This window comes from Triturus cristatus, chromosome 6 (assembly GCF_964204655.1).
Source record: "Triturus cristatus chromosome 6, aTriCri1.1, whole genome shotgun sequence".
In the NCBI taxonomy this organism is placed as follows: domain Eukaryota; kingdom Metazoa; phylum Chordata; class Amphibia; order Caudata; family Salamandridae; genus Triturus; species Triturus cristatus.
In genome coordinates, this window is record NC_140589.1 from 1349112883 (window position 1) to 1349136171 (window position 23289).

A 23289-nucleotide genomic window follows, 5' to 3' on the forward strand; every position below is an offset into this window, starting at 1 on the left:
GACCGGAACGATTCCTCCCGGTTCGAGTGGCGCCAGGGTAGGTTTACGGCCCATCCCGGTAGCAACCTTAAAGTAAGTGTTACTGCAGTGTTGCGGTATTCCCGTTTGCCTGTGATGGGTCATGAGAGTGGTTTGAATGTATACCCGTGATTCACGGGTTGGCGGTTACGAGTGGACGGAACCCCGCTTTTGGACTTACGAGTGATGACTGAGACGCGGTGGTTTCAGTTTTCCATTATAGGTTTCAACACTCGACGATGTCAGTGCTTTGCAACAGCTGTCTGTCAGACAGACATTTAGCGCACAATGCTTGACTCTCCGGGGGGGTCACGGGGCTCCCGATGGCTCACGTCGCTGTATCTATGCTGTAATAATTCTCCCCATACTGGGTCTTCGGGATACATCGGCGATGGACCGGTCCTACCCCGGACGTCACCCGGATTGCTGGCAACTGCGTGGCGGTGCCTTTACTCTGATCTATGGCTGCGCATCACTGGCGGGTTGACACCTTATCTCGGCTGGCGATTGCCATCCATGCGCCTCATGTGTGACTCCAAATAAGTTTCCTTCGTGGTGCTTCCTTGGTACTCAACCCCCCTTCTGTATCATGGCTCGCATTACTTCTGCTCACATGACGGGATCGCACACGGGCGATATTGTTTTACTTGTGCTGACACCGCCTGGTGGGCCAGTTGCCCTCTATGTTTTGTTCTGTTTTCCATTCCACATTTTGTCTCTCATTAGGACACCAGAATCTTGGTGTCCCGGTGGCGCCACGGACAGGAGCAGGGATACACACCCCAATAGGTGAGTGCCCTGTTAACTCCGTAATGTAGACACTTGTTCTTCACACTACTTCCTCATAGTGAATACCGCACTTCCAGTCTTCTGATTTTTATGATGCTTGTTTTTAATTCACATATTGAGTAGAATATCGACGAACTCTATAGTTAAGTTTATTTGCACTTGGTGACAATTGACACAGCCTTGTGTCATATTGTCTAGGGAGAGAGCACTGTTGTGTGATATCTATCTGTACAGTACTTACTACTAATCACTGCCTATGTTTGGGTTACCTTTCTAAAAATCTTTTCTTTCCTAGGTCCCCTTAGACATATGGCGAGATCGTTTCCCATAATACGTGTGGCAGGTAACAATTGTACTTTCCATAGTGTGTAGATAGTTGACAGTTCATTAGGTCCTGAAGAATTGCCACGGATCACTAGGACCACCAGGCATGAAACATGTTGACCATCACAGAAGAGCATAGCTAAGCTGAACCATAACGTCAGCCAGCTGCCACTCTGTCTTTGTTTTGTTTTAATCAAGTGGATAGCCACTCCTAATAAAATCCTATTTTTGGACTATCCAACTTGTTTTAATCACACACACGCATTCACATCTACACCACTAGACTCCTCTCACACACACTACACCATACGGCCAGGAACAGAAGATCTCCGCTAAAGAGCCCCTTTAAGGGTGCCCGTCGGGCATTGCAGCGCCGGCCCGACGAGGAGCAGGTCCATATGATGAAGCATGACACCTAGATTGCTGGGTGTGTGAGGACCCTAGTTCCGACTAGAGGAATCCCTCTTCCACACGGTCTCCTCTCCACACTTTCACTCTCCCCTTACTCTGAGGAACTGCATACTCTTTCTCTTCATATGACTAACTGGGCACGTATGCTGTACCTCCTGTAAAAAAGCCCACCAGTCCCCCCTTTGATAATATATGGCCTTCCATTATGACACAACTGGCTGATCACTCAGCTGGGGCAAGGTCGTGTAATCACCCCTTGCTTAGGCATAGTATTCCTATGCCTACCTTATATATAGACACATGGGTAACCTATCAGTCACTCCTATGGCAGGCCTTAACAATCCTGAAGGCAGAGTGCTTGGTAACATGTGAGATGGTGCTCTAGCATGAGCTGAGCCTGTCTGCAGCTTTCGGAACCATGTCCTTATAGCTGTTCTATGATATCGCCTACCATATACTCTTAAAGTGCCTTATAATCCTCGCGGTTATGGTAACTATGGTTTGGCTTGATCGCAACATGTCGGGTAAGGTGTCTAACACTGTGGAATACTACCCCCACACCGTTTCTGGTGGTGAGGATAGTATTCCCCCCTTCTAGAGGGAGAAAACATGTTAAAATCCTACTACCCTGTTAAAGTTAACCAGAGCCCCAGCATCACAAAATGGATGCTGCTGCCACAGACACAAGTCTGACCTCCTGCTGCTGGGAGTCCTACCAGCGAGGGAGGCTTGGACAATAGGTTTCCTGCCTTGGGAGGTGCTAGCACCACCCTAGACAGGACTTAGTGTATTGGGGCAGGGAGGGATGAATGAAATGAGACACTGCCTGGGGCACACAAGGTGTCCCATGCATAGTCCGGTTCAAACCGGTGCTGGGGCACTCCAGCCCCAGTCCTGGCGCGAAACTGGACAAAGGGAAGGGGGTGTAACCACCCCCCTCCCTGGTCCCACCCATAGGAGGGACCTAGCAGGTAAACCAGCCCCCCAGATTAGTATAAGAGTGGGAGCTGGGTCCATAGGAGATTAGATTATCCTGAAAACCTGCAACTTGAACAGAAACTCTGGACCTTCGACATTCGACTACGGAAGAATACTGAAGAATCTCCCTTGTGGCCAAGGAGTGGCCACCCTGTGCAAACAGGCATCATCAAGCGACCTGCCGTTTGCTTTGCCTAAGTTCTACGAGGAACCGACTGCAGAGCCCGACCAGTGCCTCGACTTCCAGACTTCTCCGACCCTGATCCACATCCACAGCGAAGCTGAGATCCGTGGAGGCGACGAGAGACGTGGGACCGGCTACCTGGGAAAATTGGCTACTAGCTTCCAGCGCAGCTTCTGATGCATCCTCGAAGTTGTGCTCTGGGGATTGAGAAGCCCCAACCCCGAGCACCATCTGCACCGAAGATCAGCCCTCCACACTCCACGAGTTCTGCGTGAGGCCCTTCTGCATTTTCCTGCTTGACGCGTCTGTCCGGTTACTTGCCCGTTGGCTAGTAACCTCTGTGGCGACGAACCCTAAACTTTCCACGTCTGGTTTGGCTCCTCCAGACTGGCCCTTGCTTCTCTGTGAAAGAGAAGCACCTCAGGCCTTCCTGGTCTGCAACAAAAGCGAATCCTTTATCCTGCGTGGGTTGCGCTTGCCAAGGCTTGTTGAGTCCGAGATCGACATCGACGCCGCCAACAGCAAGAGCCTTCATGGGGCAGCTCGGCTCCTGGTTCTGGTCGTCCTCGACGCCTCCTGGTACCCGTGGCTGCTGCGACAAGCTTCACCTGCATCTTCATGACATCGCCTGGTTCCTTCCTGGTTCCTTCCTGGCTCCTGGCTGGTGACCTAGACTCTGTCCCCTCTGCTTGCAGGTATCCTTCTTCTTGATTCCATCCTTGAAATTCACCGGACACTCTTCACTGACTGCCTGTCAGCATCTTTTCTTCAGGCATCCATAGGAGTCAACGACGAAACCTGACGCAAGTTCACACCTATGCACCCGCAGCCCGTGGGCTAGGTAACTTGAGTACTCCGGTGCTCACAAGGGTATTGACTATCCTAGTGTCTAGTTTCCAAGTCTCTAACTCCTAGTTCCTTCCGAAGTGTCCTAAAACTCTTAAATTCTAAACATTACTATTTCTATCGACTTTTACGCATTACGCGTGAGTGTTTCCACTTTGCACCTGAATCCCGTGGGCCTCCCACTTCCTAGCAATTGGTAGTATAATGTAGCCCCAGCGATGGCCTAGGCCAAACCTGTGTTCGTGACAGTGGTTCTTATACCACTTACTTAGTATATGGTTTGTGTGGCCCCTAGGGCCTAACTGTATTACTTACCTGTGTGACTTATGTATGCTTAAATAAGACTGTGTTGTACTTACCTCGAATCTCATAAAGAGTGCTGAGGGTATTTTGACTAGAATAAATACATTCTATTTTTATAATATATCTGTTGTGGTGTCCTTTCATTTGGTATTCAAGGGATTGCAAATGGTATAACAGCTGGCTTCACATGCCATACAGAGTTTAGCCTAAGACTGCTCTTGTCCATGCTACCACTAGGATAGCTGGTCTATAAGGTTGACTTTACAACCAATCACCATAAGGGTATTTGGACTGATATAAGGTGTACACTAGAACTAGTGACATCATACATCAGGCCAACTTCTCACAAGGGGTTCCAGTCTTCCCCTATCTCGACGACTGATTGTTGAAGGCGGGCTCGCCCCAGGCAGTCGTCTCCCACCTCCAGACTACGGCCGACCTCCTGCATTTGCTGGGGTTCTCCATCCATGTGCCGAAGTCGCATCTGAGTCCCTCTCAGAAGCTCCTCTTCATCGGAGCGGTTCTGGACCTCGGCGCAGTTCTGGGTCTATCCTCCGCAACAGTGGGTTCGTGATATTCAGGCTCTGATTCCGATCTTTCGGCCTCTATCCCGGGTTTCGGTCAGGTTGGTGCTGCGGCTTCTGGGTCTGATGGCCTCCTGCATCCTGCTGGTACATTACGCCAGGTGGCGGATGCGGGCTCTGCAGTGGGACATGAAGTTTCAGTGGGCCCAGCATCGGGGCAACCTGTCCGACCATGTTTTGATCTCGGAGGGCACTGCAAGACAGTTGCAGTGGTGGCTCACGGACCACGATTGGGTCAGTGGCAGATCCCTCTCTCTTCCCCAACCGGAGCACACAGTAGCGACGGATGCGTCCCTCCAGGGATGGGGGGGTCACTTGGGAGAGGTGGAGATCAGAGGCCTTTGGTCTCCGGCGGAGTCCCGGCTCCATATCAACCTATTAGAGCTGCGGGCGATCCGGCTTGCACAGAAGGCATTCCTTCCCTCTGTTCGGGGAAGTGTAGTGCAGGTATTCACGGACAACACCACCGCCATGTGGTATTGCAACAAACAGGGCGGGGTGGGTTTGTGGACCATTTGTCAGGAGGCTCTGCGCCTCTGGACATGGCTGGAACATCAGGGCATCACCCTGGTGGTTCAACACCTGGCGGGCTCTCTGAACGCCAGGGCGGACAAACTCAGCCGCAGGTGCATATTGGATCACGAGTGGCGTCTTCACATTGGTTAGATCTATTCGCCACCGAAGAGAACGCGCAATGTCAGCAGTTCTGCGCGTTGGAGTTTCCAAGGCGGCACTCGCTAGGCGATGCTTTTCGTCGCAAGTGAAGTTGCGGTCTGTTGTTTGCCTTTCCGCCTATACCACTTCTGCCCAGAGTGCTGAAGAAGATCAGGCGCGACCGGGCTCAAGTCATTCTTGTGGCACCAGACTGGGCTCGAAGAGTTTGGTATCCCGAGCTACTCAGTATGAGCGTGGATCCCCCAATCCGACTGCCTCTTCGGGAGGATCTCCTGTCACAGCTACAGGGGATGGTCCTCCACCCGAACCTGTCCAACCTCCACCTTGTTGCGTAGAGATTGAGTGGTGACAGCTGATACCATTTGACTTTCCTTCCGAAGTCTGTAATGTGATTCTGGCAGCCAGGCGTCCCTCAACTAAAACGGTATACGCCTGTCGGTGGAAAACATTTGTGGCATGGTGCACAGCGAAATCTGTTGATCCTCTTGCTGCCCCTCTTTCTGACCTTCTCTTGTTCTTTCTTTCTTTGGCCCAGCAGGGCTTTGCTCTGGGCACTATCAAGGGCTATCTTTCTGGTCTTTCAGCCTTTCTTAGGCTGCCTGATCAGCCCTCTCTTTTCAAGTCCCCAGTTGTCAATAGATTTCTCAAAGGCATTACTCACCTTTTCCCTCCTATTCCTTTTGTGATGCCTCAATGGGACTTGAACCTGGTTCTCAAATACTTGATCTGCGCTCCCTTTGAGCCTCTTCATAACTGTCCTTTGCGGTTATTAACTTTGAAATCTGTCTTCCTGGTAGCCATCACCTTCGCTCGGCGTGTGAGTGAACTCCAGTCTCTTTCCTGCAAACCTCCTTTCCTGGCGATTCACCCAGACAAGGTTGAGCTTCGACCGCGTCCCCGCGTCCCTCCTTTCTACCAAAAGTAGTCTCTGCCTTTCATCTTAGGCAAACTGTCACTCTGGCAACTTTCTTTCCACCTCTGCACCCTTCAAGAGAAGAGGAGAGGCTCCATCGTTTGGACCCAAAACATGCGCTTTCGTTCTATCTCAACCGCACACAACAGTTCTGGGTGGATGACCAGCTCTTTGTTGGCTACGTGGGCGCCAAGAAAGGCCGGACTGTGCACAAGCGCACTATCTCCCAATGGGTTGTGTTGTGCATTAAAGCCTATTACTCTCTGGCTAAAAAGGAACCTCCGGTTGGGCTGCGCGCCCATTATACCAGGGCGACAGCAGCTACTACAGCATTGGGACGCGGGGTGTCCCCCTGCAAGACATCTGTCAGGCGGCCACTTGGGCCTCGTTGCATACTTTCACTAAGCACTATCACCTTGACAGTCAGGTCTGGAGAGACTGCTTCTTTGGCCGTTCAGTTCTCTGTGACTTTCTGGTGTAATCTCACTTCGCAGACCCACCACCGGGGTTGGTATTGTTTGGGTATGTATTCTAAGGTAAGGAATCTATCACTAACGTGTCTCTTTCAGATGTTACTTACTTGTGTAATGATATATCTGTAAGAGACATTAGTTAGTGATAGATTCCTTACTGCCCCACCCATCCTCCCAGTTCTGGTAATCCCTTTCAAGGCCCTAGTTCTATTGCACCAGTAGTCGGTCTCTGGCATGGCTCTGCGCTCCTGGCGTGGAAAAGTTGTGTACAGAACTGAAGTCGGCGCGCGTGTAAGTAGCTCCGATGACATCATGTCAGTGGCTACGACGCCAGCGACGTACGCGGAGCCGTACGACAACGCCTACCGACGCGCAGGGGTGCTGCTGACGAAAACTTTCCAGATCCAGTCTGGCGCCTGGGGATATTCTAAGGTAAGGAATCTATCACTAACTAATGTCTCTTACAGATATATCGTTACACAAGTAAGTAACTTGTGCATCACCCTCTACTGGCATCTTTGAGCTTGGATGTTTTCCAGATCCAGTCTGGCACATGGATTATTCAATGGGGAAGGAATCTGCAGGTGGGTAAATATCTAAGAGAAAAATGGGTACTGAAGATAAGCAACTTCTTCTAGCTGTACATGATTTGTCATTTGCCCAGTGAGTCATACTCCAACATCTTAGGCGCCCATTTTTATTGGAGATGTTTAATCTGTTTTTATCCTGATACGTTTTCCCACCCAACCTTTAGGATTAGTAGCACTCACCGGCTCACACATTTCTCCGTTTTAAGGTTTTTATAGTTCTAGTATTTGTTTGTTTTCATTCATAATTTCTCGAAATATAGATGTTCATTCTTCATCTCTAGCTATGACAGGAGTCTCCTGAAATGTGGGACTTCATGCTCGCCACAAGTTTTCTTGAATAGTTTTGTTACATGTATGCATCATAATGTAAATGACCGTAGTAGCTGAATGTATTTCATTTTTCATCTGATTCTCAAAGCTCACTGTATAAAAGGTAAATGTTTTTTCCCTTAGGATTACTCTGTTGGGAGGATATTTCTACCATTTCAGAGTTTCAAAAAAGATACCAAGAGTACTGAAGGAAATCAATGACTGTGTCCATGCAGTGATTTTGAGTATTGCAGTGTGACACATTATTTTTTTTCCATATAGTAGAAAATTGTGCATGGGTAAATGTGATTTTTACTAATGTACCCTTTACTTGTATTTTACCATGTAGAGAGAACTCTTCCCTTGTAATCTATTTTTTTTAAAGTAGGGTATTTCTACTAAATCCTTACCTTGGAAGCACTCTTACACCCTCCACGAGAAAGTTTGAATGCATTTCTGGTTGGAAAATTACTTTCAAGATGTTGTGAATGCTTCAGAAATGTCAAGGTTTGTGGATGCTCACCTAGTGTTGCAGGCTTGTTAACATATGACCATTTTCATTTTCTTCCCTTGCCCTAAACCTACGAACTCAAGTCTTTTGCCATGCTGCTGAAATGCCTACAGTTGTTAGTACAACCTAAACATTTCAAATTATACCAGTTCTACAAATCTAGGCTATGTGAATTAGGATTAGAATGTTATGCTTGCTAAGGGTCCAGAATTTCTGTTCTCAGATCACTCACCCAGACCCTCCATCTTTCGGATGTATTGCTGTTTGACCTCTTCGAAAGGTGAAGAATCTGCAGTTAGAAATGTCCTACAGAAGAACAAGTTGCTTACCTTAGATAACACTTTCTTGGTGGATACTGTATCGAACTACAGATCCTAACTGCCCTCCCATCTTCGTGTTTTGTGGAGAGGCCTCTTTGCCGTGTAAAAAGACCCTAAGTTTGGATTAGTCACACTGCTCAGATCATTTGTTGTACGTCTTTGAGCTTGGAATGAAAAAGATACACAAAACTGTATTACTCAAGGTAAGTAACTTGTTCTTTGCTCACTTATTTTTAGTTTTGGTGTGTTAAGCACTTTGTGAATCAGGCCCTTATACCAGGTTGTGTGTGAAAGTTATTTTCTGGTTTGTCCGTTTCACAGTGCCTTCAGAATATTATTGGAATCCGATGAAGATCGACTTCTCGTCGTGTTTAATAGAGGGTTAATCTTGATGACTGAGGTAACTATGTTCTCTACAATACACCAGAATAGGCTTTAAATATGCCAGTGCTGTTTGCCATAAGACCTGATAGGTATTGTATGACTTTCTCCACATTTATTTTTATGAAGGTCTGCGAGTATCATCGAATTTGACTTTAGCACATTGATATTTTGATAGAATGTTCCAAATGTAGGATAGGTTTCTAACAAATTAAGCTTTCTGATATATACCTCTTATTACAGATTCCCCATCTTCAACGTTTCCCGTCCCTCATGGCTGAATCAGTAGTATTTTATCAATTTCCCGTATACATTGCCAAATGTGCTGCTACAGTGTGAGTTACAGAGCCAAGTGACTATATCACTGGAAATTACAAATCAGGTTTCCAAAGACCTCAGCCAGCACCCATGACTTCCGTTCGTACCCTTTCCGACCAAACAAATGCTTAGATTTAGTTCTTGCTTTGTGATTCTGGGAATTTTTCACTTTATTTTGATGACCTCTTTCTACCAAAGCCTCTTAGATTTAAGCCTTATCTGAACATTAGAATGTTGAGCGCTCCATTGAAGACAACGGAGTAGCTCCCAGCTTATTATGGCTGGTATAAACCTGGAGCTCCAACATTCCAAGGTTTGTCTTTTTGCTTCACCATTTTTAATTTAGAACATTTTACCCATAGTTGGTGTAATGTTCTAATAGCCTTACAGTCCTTCTGCTTCTGGCTATACTGCTTGTTAAAGGCCCTCTCCCTCGTTATAGGCCTGAATGCTGGTCCTTTAACAACTGGCATAGCCCTCGGCAGCGGGTGATAAGGCTATATTGCAGACAGTTGTCTTACATAGATAATCATTTTCACATCTCTGGTATATATGTTTTAAGCAAGTCCAGTCTTTTGCCACCTCCTACACCCTGAGGTGACTCAAGGGAGGGAGACTAAGTTGTTCATTGCCTCTCATAAAAAGTTAACTTCCAATCAAAATGTTGTTCTTCTCGAATAAGCCATTCTTTAAGATCACCCCATAGGAAACTGCACTAGCGCTATAAAAAGCACCAATGTTGCTCATCATCTTCCCTGCCAAGCAGGATTCCTACAATTTAACTTTTCCTTCAAAAACTGTCCCACCTTTTGGAGAGACAGCTCCCTGCAAGTACATTTCCCCCCCTTTCCCCCTCTTTTATGTAGATAAGACTTTCCAAGAGGGCATGTTTGGTTTCTTCAGAAAGCCTCACATCACAGATAATCAGTCTGGAGCAGTTACTTTACAACCTGTTCTTCAGGACAGTTGTGCTCTCTATGAAGACTGAAGGCTTCATCCCCGGTTTTCTTCCCGTCTCCATTTAGAACATCTGCCTCAGGTCTTATCACCTTGCTCCACACCATTGTCTTCCACTTTTTTGTCATGCAGCATTGTGTTTAGTGTCAGTGGTGTTGCGTCCTAGATTAGGTCTGCCACCATCACTAATAGCATCTCCCATACTTTCTAATGCCAAGAATGGAGCAGTAAACTAGTTATGAATGGAATGAATATCCTCATTTAAGAATGTGACCAGAATCAATGCCTTTCCGAGATTATCTTGGCTTTTTTTTTAGTCTGACTTGGGTGGACTTGGCCCTACCGCAAGATACCTTCCTACAGATTACAATCAGAACAGCAAGGTAGACAGTTTTCTACTAGGAGGGCACCCATGGGGCCTCTTGATTGTCCTCTGAAATGTAAGCTGGTTTGATGCCTCTTCCTTTTTGGGAAGACTGGTTTTAGAGGAACTCACCCATTATGCCGTGGCTATGCATAAGGGATGCATAGGTTTTGAAGATGGGTTTGCCTCTCAAGCCAAGCACACTCTCTTCACAGAGTTCAAGATGAGAAGTTCACTAGAACCATGACTTTTTAATGGATACTTTTTAACTCCAGATTCATCACCTTTAGAGCATCCCAAGGTGCCAGACTGGATCCATAAGATTTTTCATCTTAGCACCTGCACATTAGTAGGGGGTCTTGCGCACTCTACATTGACTCCACTCCGCCATGGAAGTGACAGCTGGAACCACATCTAGGCACCACCAAAGCATGCTAATGTCTATTCTTTTTTTTCAGCAGCTTTGTACATGGATCTGGATCAAGTGCCTACTTTTTCTCATCAGTTGGCAAGCTTCAAAAATGTATATCTGAAAGAAACACGTTAGTTATAGATTCCTTACCTTAGAACTACCCCCAGGCATCAGACTGGATCTGGAAAGTTTTTTCGTCAGCAGTTCCTCTGCACGTTGGAAGGTGGCGTCGGTCGGCTCCGCATCCGCCGTCGGCGTCCTGGTCGCTGGGATGACGTTGCGGCAGCTACTTAGAAGCCGCCTTCGCGGGCTGACGTCAGTTCTTTCCTTTTCTGCGCCACCCAGCGCAGATCCGGGAAGAGCGGTAACTCAGCCAATATTTGACTAACTTTTTCTCTACTTTTGTCGACTTATTGTTTCGAGTCTCCGACTCCGAACAGGTGCACTAGGGATGCCCGGTTTCAAGGCCTGCGGTTCCTGTAACCGACTGATCTTGGTGATGGATCCGCACTGCCTGTGCCTCTTTTGCCTGGAGCGCGACCACGACCCCAAGTGTGCTCCGACTGCGGCTCGATGGCGCCGAAGGTTTTGCAGGAGTGGTCTCGAAAGCTGCTTGACCGCCGGTAGTCGGCTCCCTGCCGTTTGAGGTCCCGGTCGGGTAAGTCGAAGAATAAGTAGAAGTCGAAGAAGTATTGTCGTTCTTCGACTTCTCCATGTCGGTCGGCCGATCTGACGAGGCACGTGGGTGGTGCCCTCCCGCGGCTCTGTGGGCGGAGCCTGAAGGGTCGACTCCGGTCTGGCACCGGGTGAGGTTTTTATGACCCTGTTCACTCCTGGGGTCCCTTTTCAACAACAATGGCACCCAGAGGATGATGAGGAGGACTGAGAGGGGTCAGGTGACCCCGACTGACCAGGTGGACACTGAGCAGGACTGGAGAGAGGAACTGGGGGATGCCAGTGGTCTAGACACCTCCAGTGACCTTGGCATGTTGTCTCCTCCTACCGTGGCTACGGAGGAGGGAGCGTCATACGCAGTGGTGTTGCGTAGGGTGGCCGAGGCTCTCAACCTCGAGCTTCCTATGGTGGCGGTCAGGACTAACCTCCCGGCAGAGGTGCTTCAACCGACTGCGAGCTCTTCGGAGCCCTTGCTGCCGTTTAATGAGGCCCTCACAGACGTCCGTTTAGGCACCTGGTCCAGACCCAACACGGGGGCTCCCGTGGACAGGATGATTGCCAACACCACCGCCTGGCTCCGTGCGACCCCACTTTCCTCTCCCAACATCCCACCCCTGAAAGCTTGGTAGTTCAAGCTTCTACCTTCAAGAGCGCTTTCCCTACCGCTCCAGGGAACCCTAGAAGCTGGACCACCTTGGCAACAAAATGTTCTCTTCCGCCAGCTTAGGACTACAGTCTGTAAACACCGCATGTCTCTTGGGCAGTTCTTCGCACTCAGTGTGGGATACGGTGGCACAAGTGCTGCCTCAGTGTCCAGAGGAGGCCTGGGCAGTGCTCTCCCAGGCTGTTGCCGCCGGGAGGGATGCAGCTATGTTTACAATACGTTGTGGGCTGGACACCGCCGTCTCTCTGGGCAGGACCATTTCAACGTCGGTAGCGCTTCGTAGTTACGCCTGGATGAGGTCCACTGGCTTTTCAGGGGATGTCCAGAACACCTTGATGGACATGCCCTTTGATGGCCGTTGCCTTTTTGGTGACTAAGCAGACAACGCCCTAGAGCACCTCAAGGACTCACTGGCTACAGCAAAGTCCTTGGGCCTCTCCACCCACCCGGCGCAGTCTGCTTTTCACTCCTTTTATGACTACGGAAGGGGTGCCCCTCTACGTACTACCTGGGACCACAGGCCGCAGCAAGTTACCCAACCTTTGCGCGGCCAGGGATGTCGAAACAACCGTCGTGGTTCCGGGGGCCAGCGGGTGGGTCAGTCCACCAACCCCCACTCTGCAGCAGTCTCCAAACCCTCCTAGTCCGACCTTTCAGGCCCATCAAACGCCAGTGGGCGGCAGGATTCGCCATCACCTCCCCCACTGGCGCACCATCACGTCAGACAGTGGGTTTTGCATTTAGTCCGAAGGGGCTACTCCCTCCCCTTCAATACTGCCCCTCCAGCCATGCCACATCGATACCACCGCATGTCAAAAGATCATCTGACCCTTCTCCAGCAGGAAGTTACGGCTCTCTTGGCCAAGGGAGCCATCAAGCGCATTCCTGTCCCAGTAGTAGGTCGTGGTTGTTACTTCCACTACTTTCTGGTTCCCAAGAAGGACAAGGGCCTGCGTCCTATCTTGGACCTCAGGGACAACCGCTTCCTTCAGGAGAAGTTCAAGATGTTGACGCTTGCTCAGGTCTTGTCTGCCCTCGACCTGCAAGACTGGATGGTAGCATTGGACTTGCAGGATGCTTATTTTCACATCTCCGTCCTGCCGGCCCACCGGCGTTACCTACGGGTCACGGTAGGTCACGAGCACTTTCAGTTTACCATGCTCCCCTTTGGTCTTACCTGCGCCCCTCGGGTGTTCACGAAAGTGATGGCGGTGGTCGCAGCTCATCTGCGCAGATCAGGGGTTTGTCTTTCCGTATTTCGACGACTGGCTGGTCGCAGTAGAGGGGATCCTTTGGATTGAGGCTGCAGGCGTCGTCTGGAGGCTTGAGGCAGGTCAGGAGTCACTGGATCTCAGGTCGGGATCGTCAGGGTGACCTCCTCGTGGTAATTTTCCACTCGAGCTCGGGCCAAGTTCGGCGGGTGCAGAGTGGGCTGGATTCTTGGTGTCGGGCCGGAGCCAGAAGCTGCAGTTCGAACAAGTCTGGTGTTCACGGGACATTCAGTCTTGGAAGTGAAGACAGGTAGGTCCTACAGGGCTTTTGAGGTTGCTGGCTGCAGGACACACTGGGATTTCGCAGGAGCAGGTTCGAGGGTAGACAGGCCTGTAGGGCTTGGGCCAAGTCAGTGGGTGTCGTTCTCTTGTTAGCTCTGCACGGCTCTTCGGTCCTTCTTCTTATCTTCTTTCTTGTTGTTTCTGGATCTGAGGAAACAATTTAGGGGCATTACAGGTAGGTAAAGGGCAGGAACCAATAGGTCCCTTCCCTGGGGTGGGTACACCCCCTATTCTGCCACTCTTCAGTGGGACGGGGGCAGGAGCCTGTCCCTGGTTGGCTGGGTCCCCCAGCCTCAAGATGGCGGGGACTCGAGGTTTGGCTTCACCTCGCATCCCCCACCTGAGCGGTGGAGTTGCCAGAGGTGGGCACACCTCTTTCCCTCACTTGTTTTTCCCACCGGTTCTCCCGCCCAAAGTGGGGGGTAGAACCAGTGGGGACCAGTTGTTGAAAGCAGCAAATGGTCTGGGGAAGCTCACAAAGGCGGCATGCTTTGAAGCTTCCCCTTCGTGAACCCTCCCCATCCTGGGGTAGGAGGCTTGGCACCTCGTCCCAGGATGTGCATTGTTTCAGGCACCCAAGAGTAGCAACTCTTGACCCAGGGGTCCAGAAACATGTTTGTTGGTGGCAGCCTAAGCAGCCACTCAGTCAGGTCACTGGTAGTTGGCCTTTTTTCAGGGGGCATCTCTAAGAGCCCCTCTGTGGTGCGTTTTACATTAAATCCCACACTGGCATCAGTGTGGGTTTAATGTGCTGAGAAGTTTGATACAAAACTTCCCAGTTTTTAGTGTAGCCATTATGGTGCTGTGGAGTTCGTAATGACAAACTCCCAGCACCATATACTCTTAATGGCAACACTGCACTTACAATGCCCAAGAATGGACTTGGGCAATGTAGGGGCACAGGGCTCATGCCCTCGTGCCCTCACCACTGGCATAGTGCACCCAGCTGGAGGGGTGGCTGACCTAGGCCAGGGCAGTGCTTTGTAGGCATGGCACACAGGTATGTGCCATGTCGATTTTTCACTTTGTTCTGCACCAACACACGTAGCCTGCAAAGGCAGTGTGTGAGTGTAGTGGTACAAGACCTCTAAGAGTGGCACAATAAGTGCTGCAGCCCTTAGAGGTCTTCTCTGGTCACAGTGCCCTGGGTACCTGTGGTACCAGTTACCAGGGGCTGACCTGTTGCCAGAGATGCCAATTGGGTTTGTTTTGGGGAAAGAACACAGGCTCTGGAAACCTGATTGGCAGGGATCCAGGGCACACCAAGTAAAAGTGCATCAGTAGTCTGGCAAAAAGTGGGGGGTTACTGCAACAGAAACCCACTTTCCCACAACAGCTAGCTGCAGATTCCTTACCCGTGAGTTTCCCAGATGTCAGACTGCATCCTGAAGATTTTTCTTCAAGCATTACTCCTGTGTGCCGGTAGGTGGCATCGGTCAGCTCCTCGTGGTGTCGCCCGCAACAGAAGTGATGACGCATCACCTATATAGATGCCACCTCGGCGCGCTGACATCAGTTATTTTCTTTTCGCGCCAGTTAAGCGCTGATCCAGGAAGAGAGCGATCCTCTTTCACATTTTGACAGGATTTGTTTACTTTTTGTCGACCCTCTTGTTGATGTGTGGGAAGTCATGTCCTCTAGCAAGACTTCAGGGTTCAAACTGTGCAGTGCCCGTCACTGCGCCATGTTGGTGACGGATCCGCATTTGGTTTGCCTGTGGTGTCTGGAACGCGACTACGACTCCAAGTCTTGTTCGGACTGCCAGGCCATGGCTTCAAAGGCTTCAAGGCAGCCTTGTTCCTAAAGCTGCTTGCGGCTCGGCAGTCGACACCATAACTGACTTCTCTGAGGTCTCAGTCCCGGTTGAGAGGAAAATCCCGGAACTGCTCCAGGAGTCCCAAGTCTTCTTCGTCCCATTCACGATCCTTGGGACACTCAGGTAAGACGTAAAAGTAGTACTCAAAGTCAAAGCATGCTTCAACTTCTCTCTATCCATCGGCAAACGTGACGGAGGAACATTGGCGTTCAAAGCCTTGTTCTCCTGAACCTGCGCATGGGTTGATTCTGTGCCTCCCTGCTTTTCTTGAAGCCTGAAGGACCCCCACTCTGTTAAAAAAATGTATGAGGCCATGTACCTTATTATTGAGTGGCTTGTCCCCTCCAGCATGCATTTGGGCTCCACGGAGTCAGAGGGGGCTCCTTCAGGTTCTGCGCCAGCGGCTCCGGCCCGACTGCGATCTGCCCCCCACCCCATCCCCCCACCCCCCTGGACATGGAACCGGACCTGCGCCGGTCGTGCCACTGCAACCTACCCGATCCATTCCCGGTCCTGACGCTGATCCTTTCAGCGGTGCCAGCGCCAGCCCTATTCTGATCCCTGACGGCATGGAGCTACTATTTGGTCCTATGTCGTTCCCTGAGCCTTATTTGGATAGGCTAGGTTTGGGAAGAATGGGAAGAGTCACTGGGACCATTTAGAATACCAGCAGTACGACCAAGACATGGACTGTTATGAGTAATTGGGTGAAGCCAGTGGACTGGATACGTCCCCAGATACTGGCTTGCCTTCTCCTCCTATCATGGCTACGGAGGAGGGTGCATCTTATGCAATGGTGGTGCGCAGCTGAGGTCGCTGACCTTCAGTTACTAACAGTGTCGGTCAAGACTAACATCTTGACAGAGGTGCTACAGCCGGGAGCTTCCTCTTTGAAACCTTTATTCCCATTCAACTAAGCCCTCACGGACATCCTACTGGGAACCTGGTCCAGCCTAGCACAGGGGCCCATGTGAGCAGGACAATCGCCTGCTGCCAGCGCCCTGCACTGGGCGACCCAAACTTACTCACTACCCACGAAACCTAAGAGAGCATGGTGGTCCAAGTCTCCACTTCCCAAGGTGAGTTCCCTGCCGCTCCTCCTGACACGGAATTCAAGAGGCTTGACCGTTGGGGAAAGACTTTTTTTTCTTCCGCCAGTCTTACATTGCGGTTGGTGAACACCACATGCTTATTGGGCCTTTATTCTCACTCTCTGTGGGAAACGGTTGCACAAGTGATGCCGCAGGTCTCGGAGGAGGCCTAGGCTGTCCTTTCCCAGGCAATATCACATGGCAGAAACTCAGCAAAGTTCTCCATTTGATGTGGTTTAGACATGACTGACTCACTGGGCAAAGCAATTTCCACAACGGTGGCTGTTAGACGCCACGCCTGACGGAGAACATCTGGATATTAAGGAGATATCCAGGCCTCTCTCATACACATACCCTTTGATGGCACCTGTGTCTTCAGAGACAAGGCAAACACGGGGCTGGAGTGTTTTAAGGAATCCCGGGCTACGGCCAAGTCCTTCGGCCTCTCAGCTGCCCTCTGTCCGTGTAAGAGTCCTGGCTCAGTATATGGTGTACAACTATTGATGCTATACCCTGCACAGAGTCCAGCCAGCCCTTAGTGATAGTGTAAGAGGTCCCTGATAACCAAAGCTCTCAAGGAGTAGCTGTGGAAAGCAACTAAGGCTTATTCAGGAGGGTGTAAAGAGATGGATTTACCTCACAAATCAGTCATTGAGAGTTGATCAGAAAAGAACCACACCAGTGTTAGAAAAATAGGTACTATTTATTACAACACCAGTCACTAAACTACTTTAGTATGTCTCCTACCCGGAGGTATTCATACACAACAAATAGATCCGAAAAACTTTAAGTTGGGGAGAAGATGTTGTAGGAGAGTAGGGTCTGCTTTCTATGTTCACCCCCACTTTTTGCTTTTGCTTTACTGGTTTTCGACTTAGATGTGGCTGTGGGCCTGCTAATCAGACCTACAGCCCTGCTGTTCTCTCTCTAAATTGATACTATGTACTTTAGGTGCATAACCCATTTGGATAGGATCACCTTATTGGCCCCTGTACAGTGTACCTTAGGTACCCAGGGCATAGGTGTACCCTAGGCCTACCAGGGGCTGCAGCATGTATTATGCCACCCCTGGCCTGGCCTTCCATTATGACACAACTGGCTGATCACTCAGCTGGGGCAAGGTTGTGTAATCACTCCTTGCTTAGGTGTAGTATTCCTATACCTATCTTACATATAGACACATGTGTACCTATCAGCCACTCCTATGGCAGGCCTTAACAATCCTGGAGGCAGAGTGCTTGGTAACATGTGAGATGGTGCTCTAGCATGAGCTGAGCCTGTCTGCAGCTTTCGGAACCATGTCCTTATAGCTGTTCTATGATATAGCCTACCATATACTCTTAAAGTGCCTTATAATCTTAAACGGTTATGGTAACTATGGTTTGGCTTTATCAAAACATGTCGTGTAAGGTGTCTAACACTTTGGAATAATACCCCCATCCCATTTCTGGGGATGAGGATATTATCCCTCCCTTCTAGAGGGAGAAGACATGTTATAACCTACTTACCCGGTTAAAGTTAACCAGAGCCCCAGCATCACAAAATGGATGCTGCTGCCACGACACAAGTCTGACCTCCTGCTGCTGGGAGCGATCCCGGCAAGGGAGGCTTGGACAATAGGTTTCCTGCCTTGGGAGGTGCGAGCACCACCCCAGACAGGCCTTAGTGTATTGGGGCAGGGAGGGATGAAAAGAATGAGACATGCCTGGGGCACACAAGGTGTCCCGTGCATAGTCCAGTTCAAACCGGTGCTGGGGCACTCCAGCCCCAGTCCTGGCGCGAAACTGGACAAAGGGAAGGGGGTGTAACCACCCCCCTCCCAGGTCCCACCCATAAGGCGTGACCTAGCAGGTATCCCAGCCCCCCAGATTAGTATAAGAGTGGTAGCTGGGCCCCAGGAGATTAGATTATCCTGAACCTGCAACTTGAACAGAAACTCTGGACCTTCGACATTCAACGCAAGAAGAAGACTGAAGAATCTCCCTTGTGGCCAAGGAGTGGCTACCCTGTGCAAACAGGCACCATCAAGAGACTACCCTTTGCTTTGCTGAAGTTCTACGAGGGACCGACTGCAGAGCCCGACCAGAGCCTTGACTTCCAGACTTCTCCGACCCTGATCCACATCCACAGCCGAGCTGAGATCCGTGGAGGCGACGAGAGACGTGGGACCGGCTACCTGGGAAAAGTGGCGAGTATCTTCCAGCGCAGCTTCTGAGGTACCCTCGAAGTTGTGCACCGGGGATTGAGAAGCCCAAACCCCAAGCACCATCTGCACCGAAGATCAGCCCCCCACACTCCACGAGTCCTGCGTGGGGCCCTTCTGCATTTTCCTGCTTGCCGCGTCTGTCCGGTTGCTTGCCCGTTGGCTAGCGGCCTTTGTGACGACACACCTTGAAATCTTCAACTGCTGGTTTGGCTCCTCCAGACTGGCTCCCGCTTCTTTGCAAAAGAGAAGCACCCCAGACCTTCCTGGTCTGCACCAGAAGCAAGTCCGACGTTCTTCGTGGGTTCCGCTTGCCAAGGCTTGGTGAGTCCTAGTTCGACTTCGACGCCGCCGACAGCAAGAGCCTTCGTGGGACAGCTCGCCTCCTGGTCCTGGTCGTCCTCGACGTCTCCTGGTACCGGTGGCTGCAGCGACAAGCTTCACCCTTCACCTGCAATCTTCACGACATCGCCTGGTTCCTTCCTGGTTCCACGTGGTCACTGGCTAGTGACCTTGACTCTGTCCCTTCTGCTTGCAGGTATCCTCTCTTCTTGATCCCAGCCTTGGGATCCACCGGACACTCTTCACTGACTGCCTGTCAGCAACTTTCCTTCAGGCATCCATAGAAGTCCACGACGAAACCCGACGCAAGTTCACACCTATGCACCCGCAGTCCGTGGGCTAGGTAACTTGGGTACTTCGGTGCTCACAAGGGTAGTGACTATCCTAGGGTCTAGTTTCCGAGTCTCGACTCTCTAGCTGCTTCAGAAGTGTCCTTAAACTGTTAATTGCTAACAACTACTATTTCTATCGATTATACGCATTACGCGTGAGTGTTTCCACTCTGCACCTGAATCCCGTGGGCCTCCCACTTCCTAATCCTTGGTAGTATAGTGTAGCCCCAGCGATTCCCTAGGCCTAGGCCTATCCTATTTCCGTGACAGTGGTCCTTATACCACTTACTTAGTATATGGTTTGCATGGCCCCTAGGGCCTAACTGTATTACTTACCTGTGTGACTTAATGTATGCTTGAATAAGACTGTGTTGTACTTACCTCTAATCTCATAAAGAGTGCTGAGGGTTTGACTAGAATAAATACACTTTATTTTATATATATATATATATCTGTTGTGGTGTCCTTTCATTTGGTATTCAAGGGATTATATATGGTATCACAGCTGGCTTCACATGCCATTCAGAGTTTAGCCTAAGACTGCTCTTGTCCATGCTACCACTAGGATAGCTGGTCTATAAGGTTGACTTTACAACCAATCACCATAAGGGTTGTTTGGACTGATATAAGGTGTACACTAGAACTAGTGACATCATACATCAGGCCAACTTCTCACATTGGTGAGCAGCGGTTGGGATCTGAGCTTGCTGTTGTAATACCATTGTAATCTTAAGATACTAAATTGAAAGATCACACAGATATTGTCTAGGTACATATAACATAGATTATAATACTTAAGTCCTACTGGACTTAGTGGTTGTAGGTTGAAGGGAGTAACACACCCTGACTACAACTACTAGAGAGGTTTAGTAGATACAACTAGTGTAGGTAGGTGCACACACCACACCCCCACTAGAATCATGCCCCTGGATGGAGATCACACTGATGCTCCCTCAGGAGAGGAGAATCCTAGACAGGTTCCCTCTAGGTATGATGCATTCACTTTCCAGGAGATGAGACAACTGTGTACCTCCAGGAGATTAAAACAGGGTTCCAACCCTACCCTTAGACAGCTAGTGGAGCTTCTGGAGGCCTATGATGCTGAAAGAGCTGCCAAGGATGGTGCCATAGCTGTAGATAAGGGTCTACCCACCACAGAGGAGTCAGATGGGACTTCAGATGAAGAGGTAGACAGCCAGGGCCAAGTAGGAAGACTTATGTGAGAAGTTGGCCTGATGTATGATGTCACTAGTTCTAGTGTACACCTTATATCAGTCCAAATACCCTTATGGTGATTGGTTGTAAAGTCAACCTTATAGACCAGCTATCCTAGTGGTAGCATGGACAAGAGCAGTCTTAGGCTAAACTCTGAATGGCATGTGAAGCCAGCTGTGATACCATATATAATCCCTTGAATACCAAATTAAAGGACACCACAACAGATATATATATAAAATAAAGTGTATTTATTCTAGTCAAACCCTCAGCACTCTTTATGAGATTAGAGGTAAGTACAACACAGTCTTATTTAAGCATACATTAAGTCACACAGGTAAGTAATACAGTTAGGCCCTAGGGGCCACGCAAACCATATACTAAGTAAGTGGTATAAGGACCACTGTCACGGAAATAGAATAGGCCTAGGGAATCGCTGGGGCTACACTACACTAGCGTTAGTTAGGAAGTGGGAGGCCCACGGGATTCGTGTGCAGAGTGGAAACACTCACGCGTAATGCGTAAAAGTCACTAGCAATAGTACAGTTTAGAAAACGATAGATTTAGGACACTTCCGGAGTAGCTAGGAAGTCGAGACTGGAAAACTAGACACTAGGATAGTCACTATCCTGATGAGCACCGGAGTACCCAAGTTACCTAGCCCACAGGCTGCGGGTGCATAGGGGTGAAGATGCGTCGGTTTTCGTCGTCGACTCCTATGGATGCCTGAAGAAAGATGCTGACAGGCAGTCAGTGAAGAGTGTCCGGTGGATCCCAAGGCTGGGATCAAGAAGAGAGGAGACCTGCAAGCAGAAGGGACAGAGTCAAGGTCACTAGCCAGTGACCACGTGGAACCAGGAAGGAACCAGGCGATGTCGTGAAGATTGCAGGTGAAGGTGAAGCTTGTCGCTGCAGCCAGGAGGACCAGGAAGCGTCGAGGACGACCAGGACCAGGAGGCGAGCTGTCCCACGAAGGCTCTTGCTGTTGGCGGCGTCGAAGTTGGACTAGGACTCACCAAGCCTTGGCAAGCGGAATCCACGAAGAACGGAGGACTTGCTTCTGGTGCAGACCAGGAAGGTCTGGGGTGCTTCTTCTTTGCAGAGAAGCGGGAGCCAGTCTGGAGGAGCCAAACCAGCGCAGAAGATTTCAGGGTGCGTCGTCACAAAGGCCACTAGCCAGCGGGCAAGCAACCGGACAGACGCGGCAAGCAGGAAAATGCAGAAGGGCCCCACGCAGGACTCGTGGAGTGTGGGGGGCTGATCTTCGGTGCTGATGGTGCTTGGGGTTGGGGCTTCTCAATCCCCGGTGCACAACTTCGAGGGTGCCTCAGAAGCTGCGCTTGAAGTTACTAGCCACTTTTCCCAGGTAGCCGGTCCCACGTCGCTCGTCGCCTCCACGGATCTCAGCTCTGCTGTGGATGTGGATCAGGGTCGGAGAAGTCTGGAAGTGAAGGCTCTGGTCGGGCTCTGCAGTCGGTTCCTCGTAGAACGTGGGCAAAGCAAAGGGTAGTCTCTTGATGGTGCCTGTTTGCACAGGGTAGCCACTCCTTGGCCACAAGGGAGATTCTTCAGTCTTCTTCTTTCGTCGAATGTCGAAGGTCCAGAGTTTCTGTTCAAGTTTGCAGGTTCAGGATAATCTAAAGTCTTGAGGCCCAACTCCCACTCTTATACTAATCTGGGGGGCTGGGATACCTGCTAGGTCACGCCTTATGGGTGGGACCTGGGAGGGGGTGGTTACACCCACTTCCCTTTGTCCAGTTTCGCGCCAGAGCTGGGGCTGGAGTGCCCCAGCGCCGGTTTGAACTGGACTATGCAAGGAACACCTTGTGTGCCCCAGGCATGTCTCATTCCTTTCAGCCCACCCTGCCCCAATACACTAAAGGCTGTCTGGGGAGGTGCTAGCACCTCCCCAAGCAGGAAACCTATTGTCCAGGCCTCCCTGGCTGGGATCACTCCCAGCTGCAGGAGGTCAGACTTGTGTCTGTGGCAGCAGCATCCATTTTGTGATGCTGAGGCTTTGGTTAGAGTTAAACAGCAAAGTAGGATTTTAACATGTCTCTCCCTCTAGAAGGGAGGAATAATATCCTCATCACCAGAAATGGTACGTGGGTATTATTCCAAAGTGTTAGACACCTTACATGACATGTTTTGATAAAGCCAAACCATAGTTACCATAACCGTTTAAGATTATAAGGCACTTTAAGAGTATATGGTAGGCTATATCATAGAACAGCTATAAGGACATGGTTCTGAAAGCTGCAGACCGGCTCAGCTCATGCTAGAGCACCATCTCACATGTTACCAAGCACTCTGCCTCCAGGATTGTCAAGGCCTGCCATAGGAGTGGCTGATAGGTACACATGTGTCTATATATAAGGGTAGATATAGGCATACTATATCTAAGCAAGGGGTGATTACACGACCTTGCCCCAGCTGAGTGATCAGCCAGTTGTGTCTGATTGGAAGGCCAGACCAGGGGTGGCATAATACATGCTGCATCCCCTGGGAGGCCTAGGGTACACCTATGCCCTGGGTACCTAGGGTACACTGTACAGGGTCCAATAAGGTGATCCTTACCAATTGGTTATGTACCTAGGGTACATGGAGTCCATTTTAAAGAGAGAGCAGACAGCCTGAGACCCTGAATGGCAGGATCTCAGGCCAACTAAGTCGAAAAACCAGCTAGACACTAGGCAAAAAGTTGGGGGTAACCATAGTCAGATATCCACCTTCCTACA

General features: G+C 49.9%; 1 protein-coding gene across 1 annotated transcript in view; it reads left to right on the forward strand.

The window, feature by feature from the left end:
- Positions 1 to 23289, forward strand: part of USP34 (ubiquitin specific peptidase 34) — a 2509780-nt gene that overhangs the window by 2068612 nt on the left and 417879 nt on the right. Inside the window, exon 69 of the mRNA XM_085612349.1 lies at positions 8550 to 8628. Coding sequence (XP_085468475.1) covers positions 8550 to 8628 — 79 coding nt within the window. The remainder of the gene's footprint in view (positions 1 to 8549; positions 8629 to 23289) is intronic.